At 41.7% G+C, this 13,788-nt stretch overlaps 1 protein-coding gene across 7 annotated transcripts in view; it reads right to left on the reverse strand.

The window, feature by feature from the left end:
* Nucleotides 1-10,713, reverse strand: part of LOC115169866 (aspartyl/asparaginyl beta-hydroxylase) — a 29,985-nt gene extending 19,272 nt beyond the window's left edge. The window contains exons 1-2 of one of the 7 annotated variants that reach the window (XM_029725930.1): nucleotides 10,510-10,713; nucleotides 8,467-8,542 (exon numbers count right to left, since the gene is read on the reverse strand). Coding sequence is in view for 6 of the 7 variants with exons in the window: in XM_029725925.1 (XP_029581785.1) it covers nucleotides 206-272 (67 nt within the window). In the remaining variant the exon portion in view is untranslated. Of the gene's footprint in view, nucleotides 1-205; nucleotides 538-2,231; nucleotides 2,392-8,466; nucleotides 8,543-10,509 lie in introns of those variants that run through there. The other 6 variants (XM_029725926.1, XM_029725927.1, XM_029725925.1 and 3 more) reach the window with 6 other exon arrangements.
* Between the last annotated feature and the right edge of the window lie 3,075 nt (nucleotides 10,714-13,788).

Below are 13,788 nucleotides of genomic sequence, written 5' to 3' on the forward strand. Positions count from 1 at the left end.
ATCCACAGAGCTGTGTCCTTTGTTCTTCTCGTCCCTAAGCTGAGCAGAACAAAAGCCAAAGTAGTAAACCCAGGTCTGGACCCCTCAGAAAAACAACAGTTTCTCTACCATCACCAAAAAAGATGCCAGGGGTCGAATCAACGTATATATCTATATATTCCTCATTCCGGATGAAGTTGTTATCTGACAACGTTGCTCCATCTACCTTCGGTCTGTTCGACAGCCACCGTGGGTTCAAGCACCCGGGTGGGTTCGACTATCGGCTCTTCCATCTGTGCAGACTGCCCCTGACCAGTCCGATTGGGAAAAGCCTCCGTGCGTCTATTATCACCCTTATACTTCCTTCCCCCAAACCTCTGTCCCTCCTCCTCTTTTTGTTCCTGGCAAACTCAGCCGGAACCTGATATGGGACCTGAACCAGCAAATAGGCCTATTTTTAGAGCTGTCCTCTTGTCCAGCCAGAAGACATTCAGGCACTCATATGGAGAGGCTGTTAACGCCATGCCAACAGGACATTACCCAGCATCCTTCTTGGCTGTCATTATAGTGCTGCCTCTCGGGCTGGGAATTGCCAGGGACCTCACGATATGATATTATCTCCATACTTAGGTGCCGATATGATTTTTGTATTGCGATTCTCACAATTCAATATGTATTGCGTATTGCGATTTGATAATGCAATTTTATTGCGATTTGATGTTCCAAACATATTGCTCACGATATGCCTGCTACAGAGAGAAGAGACAGCATGAAAAAAGTAGTTTTGATCAGTCATGGAAATAAAAGTGCTGAAAAAAATGTTGGCTCACTATTTAAAAATGGATGATCAAACTAGCCTTCGCTAATGCTACTTTGCTAAAGAATTCTGAATAAAATGGATACTGTATCGATTCGCCCCCCTCCCCCATCACCAGCTGCCTCCCGCCCCGGTAACAATAGAACAGCATCAGGTAGAGAAGTGGAGATCTTTACTAGAGCTGGCTGACACCTAATCACACACACACACACACTGCCGTGTGATTGAGCGGACTGAGGGAGAGGGATTTAAAGGCTTCAGGCCACAGGCCATGCAAATCCTGGCTTTCAGTGACTGCCTGGTTGCCAGGGGGATACTGGTTAGCCCTACATGGGTGGTTTAAGCAGGCTCTTAAAGAGAGTGGAGGCATTTAAAAACTGCTGACTACTCTGCCTACTCAGGAAATGAGGGACAACGCCTTTCACAAATGTACCTTACCTGTGACAAATGTACCTTACCTGTGACATAGGACAATCTGCTGAAAAACAGTGTGCAAATTGGGGGAAGGGGTTGGGTTATTTTTTGTGTTAAATGTTGCTCATCCAGAACATCACTCACATGACCAAAAATCATAGCAAGGAACGGCAAACGCATAAATGCACAATGAGCCACACATTGCCAAGCACACATGAAAATCACATTCAAATACTTGGGAGGCCATACAAACTGCTGAAACAACCACTAGGCAGGCTAATCTGTCCGAACCCTGGTCACTGTTCGAACTATGGTCAGAAAGTTGTTGGTCATGTTAAAACCAGAATCTTTCACACTATTCTCAGATGTTTGGTTTAAAGTATTTGCTACTTGATGTAGGAATACAGTTCTGAACACTAAGCCTACACAATATTACAACAGAATGAAAATAGCCTAAGTGGGCTTACAAATCAGATGCAAACAAACCTTCTAAACGGTTTGCAATCCTCATGAGAACATTGGTACTGACAATCCTGAAAAGGGTGCTGCCATAATCTAGCAGACCTGGTTCTCCTGTCCCCTGAGCCATTTGTGCAGGCGTTTACTGAATACCATTCCCTACCAACTCTCTGGAGAGCCTCATAACCAACTCCCCCCTACATTTACATTGTAGTAATTTAGCAGATGCTATTATCCAGAGCATTCATCTTAATATAGCTGGGTGGGACAACCACACATATCAGTCATAGTAAGCATATTTTTCCTCAAAGTAGCTATCAGCAAAGTCTGTGCTAGTAGAAGGAAAAAGTAAAGATTACCAACTGAATAAGGCTGCCATTGTGTACTACCTATCACAGACATGTATTTTCACACACACACACACACACACACACACACACACACACACACACACACACACACACACACACACACACACACACACACACACACACACATCCTCTGATGCAAAAATACCATTTACAGTGTGAATGTATTCAACACACAAGCATACCACACGCACCATTTCTTTCAGCTGACAGCTCCATGACCACAACACCCCAGTAGTTCCACTGTAACCGCTTTTCAAATGTTTAGTAAGTTAGTTGGAGGAAACCGACTCCCTCTCCCTGTTCACAGTCTCTGCCTGTCGTTTGTGGGTACATATTGTTCAGTCTGAGCTTACATAAGGATCCTGTGGAATGTCTGCTTTGACACACTCCCTTTCTTTTCTCTCTTTCAAACATACAAACACACCCTCAAAACACACACCATGACATTTTGGGACAGAAATTGGTGGCTATTGTCAAGGTGACAAGATAATGTTACTCCTGTCCTCGATCCCCCCCACCCCCAGACTCTCCCAAGGCCAGTTTGATCTAATCGTGATCTGTTCACTTTTCCAGAGAATGCCCTCAGGATATAACCATAAAACCTGCTTGGTATCCAGCCCACACATGGTGCCCCACCCTCATACACTGTAATGGTTTGGTTAAAAGGGCCAGTCCCAAGTCACCAAGTCCACAGATAGTACAGTTAAAAGAGACTCCAGACCAGATGCAGGGTTACCATATTGCTGAAAACTCCTTCTAAACACATGGAGCCAACACACTAGTTTGCATGCATAACCAAAGTGACCTATAGTGATACTACTCACATTACCAGTAGCGTAACAGCATTGTGATAGCATTATATGGGCTATGTGGGAACATCAGGAAATTAGCCTAACAATGGTGCTTAGTTGAAATCTAAAATTAATAGTGTTGCACGGTATACCCGAAACTTCGGTACTTTTTCGATACTAGAACATGAAAAACGGTTCAGTACTAGAAATATTTAAAACTTTCTGTCTGTGAAATTTGTCTCGTCATATACGGAATAGATTGAGAGGATGGAATCTGTCTAGTAATTTGTCTGAATCTTCTCAAGGGGGCAGTAGTAAGCTAGCCAGGCTACTTGTCTTCTCAAGGGGGCAGTAGTAAGCTAGCCAGGCTACTTGTCTTCTCAAGGGGGCAGTAGTAAGCTAGCCAGGCTACTTGTCTTCTCAAGCGGGCAGTAGTAAGCTAGCCAGGCTACTTGTCTTCTCAAGGGGCAGTAGTAAGCTAGCCAGGCTACTTGTCTTCTCAAGGGGGCAGTAAGTAAGCTAGCCAGGCTACTTGTCTTCTCAAGGGGGCAGTAGTAAGCTAGCCAGGCTACTTGTCTTCTCAAGGGGGCAGTAGTAAGCTAGCCAGGCTACTTGTCTTCTCAAGGGGCAGTGGTAAGCTAGCCAGGCTACTTGTCTTCTCAAGGGGGCAGTAGTAAGCTAGCCAGGCTACTTGTCTTCTCAAGGGGGCAGTAAGTAAGCTAGCCAGACTATTTGCGCATGATGCTGACAGCGCGCACAAGCCACTTTTGAGAAGCAAGCCAAACTTTTGCGAAGTGAGTGAGAGAGAAAATGCAACAGCATGACTTCTAAAGAAACATCATACTTCCACGCCCGCAGCTTGTTGACTGGCTTCAGAAGCTAACTATAGAAATACTTTGCTTAGCGAGCAGATGAGGGCTAGCCCACCAAAATAACTAAGCAAAATATGTTACAAAGCAGAGCAGTGCAAGGGAGGTTGAGTTCCAAAACAACATTAAAAAAAAAAGATTTCACACATGACATTTGCATTGTAACGTTATTCTACTAGCAACTAAATGCAAATGATTTTTGAGTGACAATGTCATGAAAATATATTAAGTATGAAATTCATGTGAACATTTTAAATATGATTCCAACCCAAAAGTCATGTGAAACACTTTGCATTTGTCTGGGCTTGCTAACGCCTAGGTAGAATAAGAACTAGAGACCGTGTCCAAGATGTCAGATGCTGTTTTAAACGTAATCTACTCACGTTCACATACGCCGATTCATGGACCATCTATATCTGAGTTGCATTCAGTTTACACGGCCCAACTTCACACAGGAACTAGTAGGGCTGGGAATGGCCAGGGACCTGACAATGATGTTATCACGATACTTAGGTGCCAATACGACATATGTATTGCGATTACGTACTGTGATTTTATTGCGATTTGATGTTCCAAACATATTGCTGCTGCAGAGGGACAAGACAGAGCCATGAGAAGTTTTGATCAGTCATGAAAATAAAAATTCTTAAAACAAATTAGCTCCCTATTTAAAAAGAGAACAAGCTATGAAGAAAGTAATCATTTTGGTGCAGGTACAGCAAACTAGCGCAAAATAATATTGCGATATTGTCAAAAAAAATGTATCCTGATATTGATCCCACCCCCCATCACTACGCACTAGAACAGCGAGCACAGGGAGCAGCGCAAAAACATGGCCGACATTGGTTGAATATACAATGTTAATATCTTCGGGTTGTGAGTGAGGAAAAAAAGACAAATGGACCTCAGTGACAATTATTTGAATAATGCAATGGATGTTTTGTGCACAAAGGTGATAACTAAAGTTTCTTATTAGGAATTTTATAATCTGACTTCGCTATGTGGCCATCTAAGGAAATTGTCTTTCCGGGCCGTGCGTCAGTTAAACTGAAGTAATGAAGAGAAATTGTAGGAGCGGTAGCCAGCCAGCAGCCCTGGGCGGAGCACTGCACCCTGGGAGATGAAATGCACTCTGGGAATTGTAGTATGCTGTGTAAAATCCAATGTATTTCCATGCTGTGTAGACTATTGCAATAGCCTACAGAAACTTCAGAAATTAGCTTCAGCGTTTGACGGTTTTAATTTTTTTAATACATTAAATGATTTAGCTGTAATGAACAATGAATCATAGGTCTAATGAATGTAATTTGACCCAATATATACAGTGCATTCAGAAAGTATTCAAACACCTTAACTTTTTCAAGAATAAATTACGTTACAGCCTTATTCCAATCTACACACAATACCCCATGACAAACTTTTTTTTGCAAATTAGGCAAATGTATTAAAAATAAAAAACAGAAATACCTTATTTACATAAGTATTCAGGCCCTTTGCTATGAGACTCAAAATTGAGCTCACGTGCATCCTGTTTCCATTAAAGACTCTTGAGATGTTTCTACAACTTGATTTGGAGTCCACCTGCGGTAAATTCAATTGATTGGAAATCATTTGGAAAGGAAACCTGTCTATATAAAGGTCCCACAGTTGACAGTGCATGTCAGAGCAAAAACCAAGCCATGGGGTCGAAGGAATTGTCCGTACAACACCGAGACAGGATTGTGTCAAGGCACAGATCTAGGGAAGGGTACCAAAACATTTCTGCATCATTGAAGGTCCCCAAGGACACAGTGGCCTCCATCATTCTTAAATGGAAGACGTTTGGAACCACCAAGACTCATCCTAGAGCTGAACGCCTGGCCAAACTGAGCAATCGGGGGAGAAGGGCCTTGGTCAGGGAGGTGACCAAGAACCCGATGGCACCTAAAGGACTCTGACTATGAGGAAACAAGATTCTCTGGTCTGATGAAACAAAGATTTACATTTTTGGCCTGAATGCCAAGCATCAGGTACGGAAGAAACCTGGCACCATCCCTACGGTGAAACATGGTGGTGGCAGCATCATGCTGTGGGGATGTTTTTCAGCAGCAGGGACTGGGAGACTAGTCAGGATTGAGGGAAAGATGAACGGAGAAAAGTACAGCGAGATCCTTGATGAATTATTCTAAAATGTAGAAAATAATACAAATTAAGAAAAACCCTTGAATGAGTAGGTGTGTCCAAACTTTTGACTGGTACTGTGTATATATAGTAATATCTTACGTATGTGTAATTACTTGGTACATTATATTCAGTGGTGTAAAGTACTTGAAAAAGTGCAGCGAAAAAGTATTTGCCCCTTTTAAATTTATGCATTTTTCTATACTGAATGTTATCAGATGTTCTACCAAAACCTAATGTTAGATAAAGGAAACCTTTACAAATAACAAAAAAATATATATACTTATTTTATTGATTTAATTAACAAAGTTATGCAACAACCAGTTCCCCTGTGTGAAAAAGTAATTGCCCCATTACACTCAATAACTGGTTGTTGTGCCACCTTTAGCTGCAATGACTGCAACCAAATGCTTCCTGTAGTTGTTGATCAGTCTCTCACATCGCTGTGGAGGAATGCAGAACTGCTTTAACTCAGGGACATTTGTGGGTTTTCAAGCATGAACTGCTTGTTTCAAGTCCTGTCACAACATTTCAATTGGGATTAGGTCTGGACTTTGAATCAGCCATTCCAAAACTTCATATTTGTTGCTTTTTAACCATTTTCATGTAGACTTGATTGTGTGTTTTGGATCATTGTCTTACTGCATGACCCAGCTACGCTTCAGCTCACAGATGGATGGCCTGACATTCTCCTCTGATGCAGAGCAGAATTCATGGTTCCTTCTATTAAGGCAAGTCCTCCAGGTCCTGAGGCAGCAAAGCATCCCCAAACCATCACACTACCACCACTTGACCATTGGTATGAGGTTCTCACTGTGAAAGGCAGTGTTTGGTTTTCGCCAGACATAATGGGACCCATCTCATCCAAAAAGTTGATTCAAGTTTGCCAGAAAATAACCTGGAAGCACCTGGATGATCATCAAGACTCTTGGAGAATGTTCTATGGACAGATGAGTCAAATGTACAACTGTTTTGACAACATGGGTCCCATTATGCCTGGCGTTAACCAAACAGCGGTCAAGCATGGTGGTGGTAGTGTGATGGTTTGGGGATGCTTTGCTAACTCAGGACCTGGACGACTTGCCTTAATTTAGTCTATACTGAAAGTGCATATGACATATTTAAATTTTAAGCAGAAGTGTTCAAGTTCCACTTGACTATATTGACTGGAATCTGTGCCCAACTCTGTCTTTACTAGTATTACTGGTGCACAATGCTATCATTCATTGCGTCAATGGTTTGATTAATTTGATAAAATAATTTACAGAACCAATGGGCTAATCTTAATGCTTTATTTTTTATTTGAAACACTGGAGACCTAGATGGAATAGCTGCCAACAAAGAAAGATCAGGATCGAGGGAAAGATGAATGGAGAAAAGTACAGAGAGATCCTTGATGAAAACCTGCTCCAGAGCGCTCAGGACCTGACTGGGGCGAAGGTTCACCTTCCAACAGAACAACGACACTAAGCACACAGCCAAGACAACACAGGAGTGGCTTTAGGATAAGTCTCAATGTCCTTGAGTGGCCCAGCCAGAAACCGATCGAACATCTCTGGAGAGACCTGGAAATAGCTGTGCTGCGACACTCCCCATCCAACTTGAGAGGATCAGCAGAGAAGAATGGGAGAAACTCCCCAAATACAGGTTTGCTAAGCTTGTAGCGTCATACCCAAGAACACTCTGGGCTGTAATCGCTGCCAAAGTTGCTTCAACAAAGTACTGAGTAAAGGGTCTGAATACTAATGTAAATGTGATATTTCAGTTTGTTTTTTTAATAAATGCGCAAACATAAAAAACCTGTTTTTGCTTTGTCATTATGGGGTGTTGTGTGTAGACTGAGGGAGAAAAAACTATGTATTCCAAAAGTCAAGGGGTCTGAATAATTTCTGAATGCACTGTGTGTGTATCTATCTCTCTCTCTCACAGTGGTAAGGGATATGAACTAACAGGTTATAAATGACGCTATTACCACAACACCTAGGTTGTAATATGGCTTTTCTTCCTGACTTGGCATCCTCAGTGACTTTATCCACGCACCGCGACTGTCGAAATACTAAACTTGGTATCAAGGTCAAAATTCTGGTGTCGTGACAACACTAAAAATGAATATTTTAAAAGGCAAATAGCTAAAATCATCTCAAAACCACATTACTGACTCTCCATAAAGACTAGCTCGTCTCTCCTTCAATCGCTGTAGAACCCCGAAATGCATAACCATAGTTCACACTGAACAAACCGCGTCCTGGCTCTGAGATGCAGCAGGCCTACATACTGTACACAGGACTCTAGCAATAAAATGGGCAGATTAACTCTTATCCAAATATTGATACTTCTGTGTTATCAATTCAATAGCAGTACAATTAACTCAAGCATCAGTGTGGGCAGAAACTATTTCAGCATTGCTGAAGAGCATGTGCGAAGTTTATACAACATTTTCCAATCCTGCCACTCTTGTACAAGTAAGCTAAAAAAACATCCCATACAAACAAGCTCACACCATACATGCAAGATTATTCCTCAAGAATAGTATTTAGTTTGGGGCAAATACACTGCAGAGAAAAAACATGTTCACACAGATCAGGGCAAGCAGTTGTTGCCTTTACCAGTTCTTTGGCCTTCATCCAATTAAACCAAGCGTCTGAGAGAGAGGAAGCCTGGGATGGCGTTAGACGAGGAAGCCTGGGATGGGGCAATTTCATTTTTTAGAAATAACAATTTGATAATAGATAATAAAATGTCCATAGAAAACAATCAAACCTCTAAACAAACAATATGGTGAAAGAATGCACATTCAAAAGAAAACATTTGAAAATATTTGGTTACATACATTTTTAGATTGGTCATAAAGTACAGAATTTGACTTGGCGTATAGTTTTACCTGCTTATTACATAATCATAAATGCAGAATCGAAAACAGTTTTCGCTTTCATGTATCAATAAGTCCCATCCCTATAGCTATAGGCAGGCAGTTCATAGTCAGACGTTGAGCAGTGAGTATGAGGCCTGTTCAGGGGGTGCAACGTAACCAATGTTAACTCATAAATGTATGACAGATGCTCTCGGTCGTGTAGAATAGTAAATGATGTCACCTCGACATATTACACTACACTACATTTCTTTCTGCAACTTCCTGAACAGTTCACCTAGTGAATATGCCCCTGTACAACGGTCAACATACATGAAGGGGGAGGCGCCGTGTCTTGTGAAATACTCTGATAACTGTACATAATGTTCCAAAGTTTTTTTTTAAACATTATTTTACCTTTATCACTTAACATACGACGTGTGTAGACCCATCCTCAACTCATTTGCAACCACTAAATTGATATAAATGTTGCAATTCATTTCTTGCTTACTTTTCTAAACGCTCTACTATTGCAGCTCAGTCAAAAGTCTCACACTGATATGATCGATATGAATAGTGGCCTGATGAGGATCATATTTCTTTAATAAAGAGTACAAAACAGTGGACATCGGACGTTCTGTATCAGGTGAATGAAGTCATTGGATTTAGAAATAAAGTTGTAGAAGTAGCCTTGCCTAAAGTAGGAAGGGCACTGAAACTGATGTTATGAGATTATGCCAATATTTATTTGACTATGTGCAACACATTCTACGACCACGTCATATGCCTACACACATGTCGGGTACACTTTTCTACGGCCACGTGTCACAATGCAACTGGAGTTTTGCAAAGGAGACATACATTTAGCATGACTGGTAGGCTACATGTAACGCCCGCGCCCCTTTGCAGTCAGTCTGCCCTTAAACCACTAGTTAACGTTTAAAGTATGGGGCTCAGACCACGCATTGTAACTTATTATCTTGATGACTTGGGGAGCGGCGCAAAAAAACATATAGATGCACTATTGTAAAGTGGTTGTTCCACTGGATATCATAAGGTGAATGCACCAATTTGTAAGTCGCTCTGGATAAGAGCGTCTGCTAAATGAAGTAAATGTAAAATATGATTCAAAAGTATCCATAGGGGTCCTGGTTTGAAACCTCGACGACGATAGAAGCCACGTGTAACCCCTCCCACGTTCTTCCATTATTGACACGTGAACACTTGGAGAAATGACCGAAAACGAAAAAAGGGGACGCTACCCTCGTCTACTGATGTAGTTTCGGTTGTAGTCTACGAGGAAGATATTTCATTGGCCTTGCTGCGTACAATGGCATGTACAATGGCACAATTGGGAACGATAGGACTCAAGGTCCTCATTTGTGCACGGGCCACTCAATTTTAATAAAAAATGTACCTGATACCCTCTCATGCAAGCTATGCTTCTTTGCAACAATGCTTCAAATCGAACGAATGCCTCGTTCGTTATACAATGTAGCAGAGAGGCAAAGCGCCTATCATCTGGATACAAAGACACTTGTGATGTTTACTATAACTCGACAAATGTATAGTTGATGGTGACTCCATAAAAAGGGACACAATTGTTTGGTAACTTTTTGGGTATATTGTGGACGTTGTGCTACATCTTGTCCAGTTATGGGTCTATAGTATTGTAGGCTAACTTGCATTGCCTAAATGAAAAGATAAATCTTGCCGGACGATTAACTTTCAAAGGCCTTCTGTAGCCAAGTGAAGGTTGGTTGCATGCACCACTGCCATTACTGAAATTGAAATTACGAACCTTTCAGTTTCTGTCCTCGTGGGTTTTTCTTCGTGACCATGGCTATTCGAAGTTGCTTGAATTCAAATGGAAATTCAAAATTAGCGAGCGTCACTGTCAATTTCTTGCATTAAAGGTGGCCCAGTAGAAATCAAATCTCTCTGCCCTCATAAACCGAAGCCCATAGCAACCCCGTCGAAGTTTGAGTGACTGCGCCCTCAGCCAGTGCGGGTTTTACGAAGACAAGATGGGCGGAGAAAGGGAACATGTCGTCCAATTCGCTTTCAGAGGATGTTGTCTTATTCAATCGTGTGGATACTGGCAGGTTAGAACCACCTCGTCCATGGTCATGTCTAGGTGGGATACAGTTTTTCTCGAATTTGACCTCAAAGGGAGGTTTTCGCTAACCCTAACCGTAACTATTTTCCTAACCTTGACCTAATTCTCCGGACCTGATACGTTAATTATCCTAACCTGCTGCGTAAATTCTCGTAAACCTGCTACATAAAGTCAATTTTGACAAAAGTTGTATCCCTTCTAGAGACAACCCTCGTTCATTCCCGTTTTTTCCTGTACTGGAACGTGGCAAGATAGAAGATAAATCTATCGCGAGACCAGACCGTGTTCTTCACAGTACTGTAATAGCTCTTTATTACGTAACCTATGTAATCACGGAGTCATAGTGCAGTTGTAAACCGTTTTTAACAAATATGTCGCTTAAAGCCACGTTGCCCTGTGACGGAATTGTATTAATGGCGCATGTTAGGTGTGCATTTGATAGAAAGGCCTACTAAAAGTGAGTTATCACAAACAAGACGAGAGACCGTGTGTAGAGAATGGTCGTGTTCGAGAGAATCAAAACCGTAATGTGTCATGGGTAAATTGCGACTGACTGATCTACAAATAATAATGAGTAGTTATTGTTGATGTAAGGTTTTTATAGATCAGTCAGTCGGCAGTCGCCTGCACGGTCGCCTGCAATTTCGAGCAAGCCCAATTAATTGCATAGCCTAGTAGCTTCCATGAGCTCATTAGTGTTTGCGCACTTAAATCCAATGTCAGCGCAATGCTGATTCTGCTCTAATTCTTCAGAAACGGATGTCTATAATTATCAAAGTAGAGTACTCCCTTCATACACTGCAAGTATGCGGTAGTATACAAATAATGACTTTCCAGTTGAATATTCAATTATGTGATATACACTTGTGCTAAACTTGCGCCCACGTGCCCAGTCATGCAGGAGTCCACGTCATCCTTAAATGGGTTCGTGGCAGGCAGAGAATTCTAGACATGATTTGCCCGGAATACAACTACACATTAACATAATGGCCAATTGTTGATTGAAGTAGGGAAATGTGTGCGTATATATATTTACAGTACCAGTCAAAAGTTTGGACACACCTACTCATTCCAGGGTTTGTCTTTATTTTTTATTATTTTCCACATTGTAGAAAAGTAGTGAAGACATCAAAACCATGAAATGACACATAAGGAATCATGTAGTAACCAAAAAAGTGTTAAACAAATCAAAATATATGTTATATTTTAGATTCTTCAAAGTAGCCACCCTTTGCCTTGATGACAGCTTTGCACACTCTTAGCATTCTCTCAACCAGCTTCATGAGGTAGTCACCTGGAATGCATTTCAATTAACAGGTGTGCCTTGTTAAAAGTTATTTAGAGGAATTTCTTTCCTTCTTAATGCCTTTGAGCCAATCAGTTGTGTTGTGACAAGGATGGGGTGGTACAGTATACAGAAGATAGCCCTATTTGGCAAAAGACAAAGTCCATATTATGGCAAGAACAGCTCAAATAAGGAAAAAGAAACAACACTCCATCATTACTTTGAGACATGAAGGTCAGTCAATCCGGGACATTTCAAGAAATTTTACATTTTCTTCAAGTGCAGTCGAAAAACCATCAAGCACTATGATGAAACCGGCTCTAATGAGGACCACAGGAAAGGAAGACCCAGAGTTACCTCTGCTGCTGAGGATAAATTCATTAGAGTTAACTGCACCTCAGATTGCAGCCCAAATAAATGTTTCACAGAGTTCAAGTAACAGACACATCTCAACATCAAAACTGTTCAGAGGAGACTGCGTGAATCAGGACTTCATGGCCGAATTTCTGCAAAGAAACCACTACTACAGAACACCAATAAGAAGAAGAGACTTCTTGGGCCAAGAAATCTGTCCTTTGGTCTGATGAGTCCAAATGTGAGATTTTTGGTTCCAACCCCCGTGTCTTTGTGAGACACAGAGTAGGTGAACGGATGATCTCCGCATGTATGGTTCCCACCGTGAAGCATTGAGGTGGTGTGATGGTGTGGGGGTGTTTTGCTGGTGACACTGTCAGTGATTTATTTAGAATTCAAGGCACTCTTAACCAGCATGGCTACCACAGCATTCTGCAGCAATACGCCATCCCATCTGGTTTGCGCTTAGTGGGACTATCATTTGCTTTTCAACCGGACAACGACCCAACAAACCTTCAGGCTATGTAAGGGCTATTTGACCAAGAAGGAGAGTGATGGCGTGCTGAATCAGATGAACTGGCCTCCATCCAATTGAGATGGTTTGTGATGAGTTGGACCACAGAGTGAACGAAAAGCAGCCCACAAGTGCTCAGCATATGTGCAAACTCCTTCAAGACTGTAGTTAAAGCATTCCTCATGAAGCTAGCTGAGAAAATGCCAAGAGTGTGCAAAGCTGTCATCAAGGCAAAGAGTGGTTACTTTGAAGAATCTAAAATATATTTAGATTTGTTTAACACTTTTGGTTACTATATGATTCCATGTGTTATTTTATAGTTTTGAAGTCTTCACTATTATTCTAAAATGAAGAAAATAATACTGTAACAACTGTCTTCAAAAATGGACCAAGGCGCAGCGGGAATGTGGATACTCATAGTTTAATTCAAAAAGAGTAAAGCATCCATGGTGAAAAAACAATAAACAAGACAGCAACAGTTTTGCAGGCTAACTAAACGCAGTGCAAAAACAACTACCCACAACCCCAAAGAAAAACACACACTCCTATATAGGACTCCCAATCAAAGGCAACTCAACACACCTGCCTTCAATTGGGAGTCCCAATCACCAACACAACCATTCACACACACAAAACCCCTGCCACATCCTGACCAAAACTAACACCATTACGCCCTCTGCTGGTCAGGACGTGACAGTACCCCCCCCTCAAGGTGCAGACCCCGGAATGCACCTAAAAGAAAAAACAAACCCCCAAACAACAAAAAATATCCCCCTAAACAATAAGGGAGGGAAGGGAGGGTGGCTGC

This window comes from Salmo trutta, chromosome 31, assembly GCF_901001165.1.
Source record: "Salmo trutta chromosome 31, fSalTru1.1, whole genome shotgun sequence".
In the NCBI taxonomy this organism is placed as follows: domain Eukaryota; kingdom Metazoa; phylum Chordata; class Actinopteri; order Salmoniformes; family Salmonidae; genus Salmo; species Salmo trutta.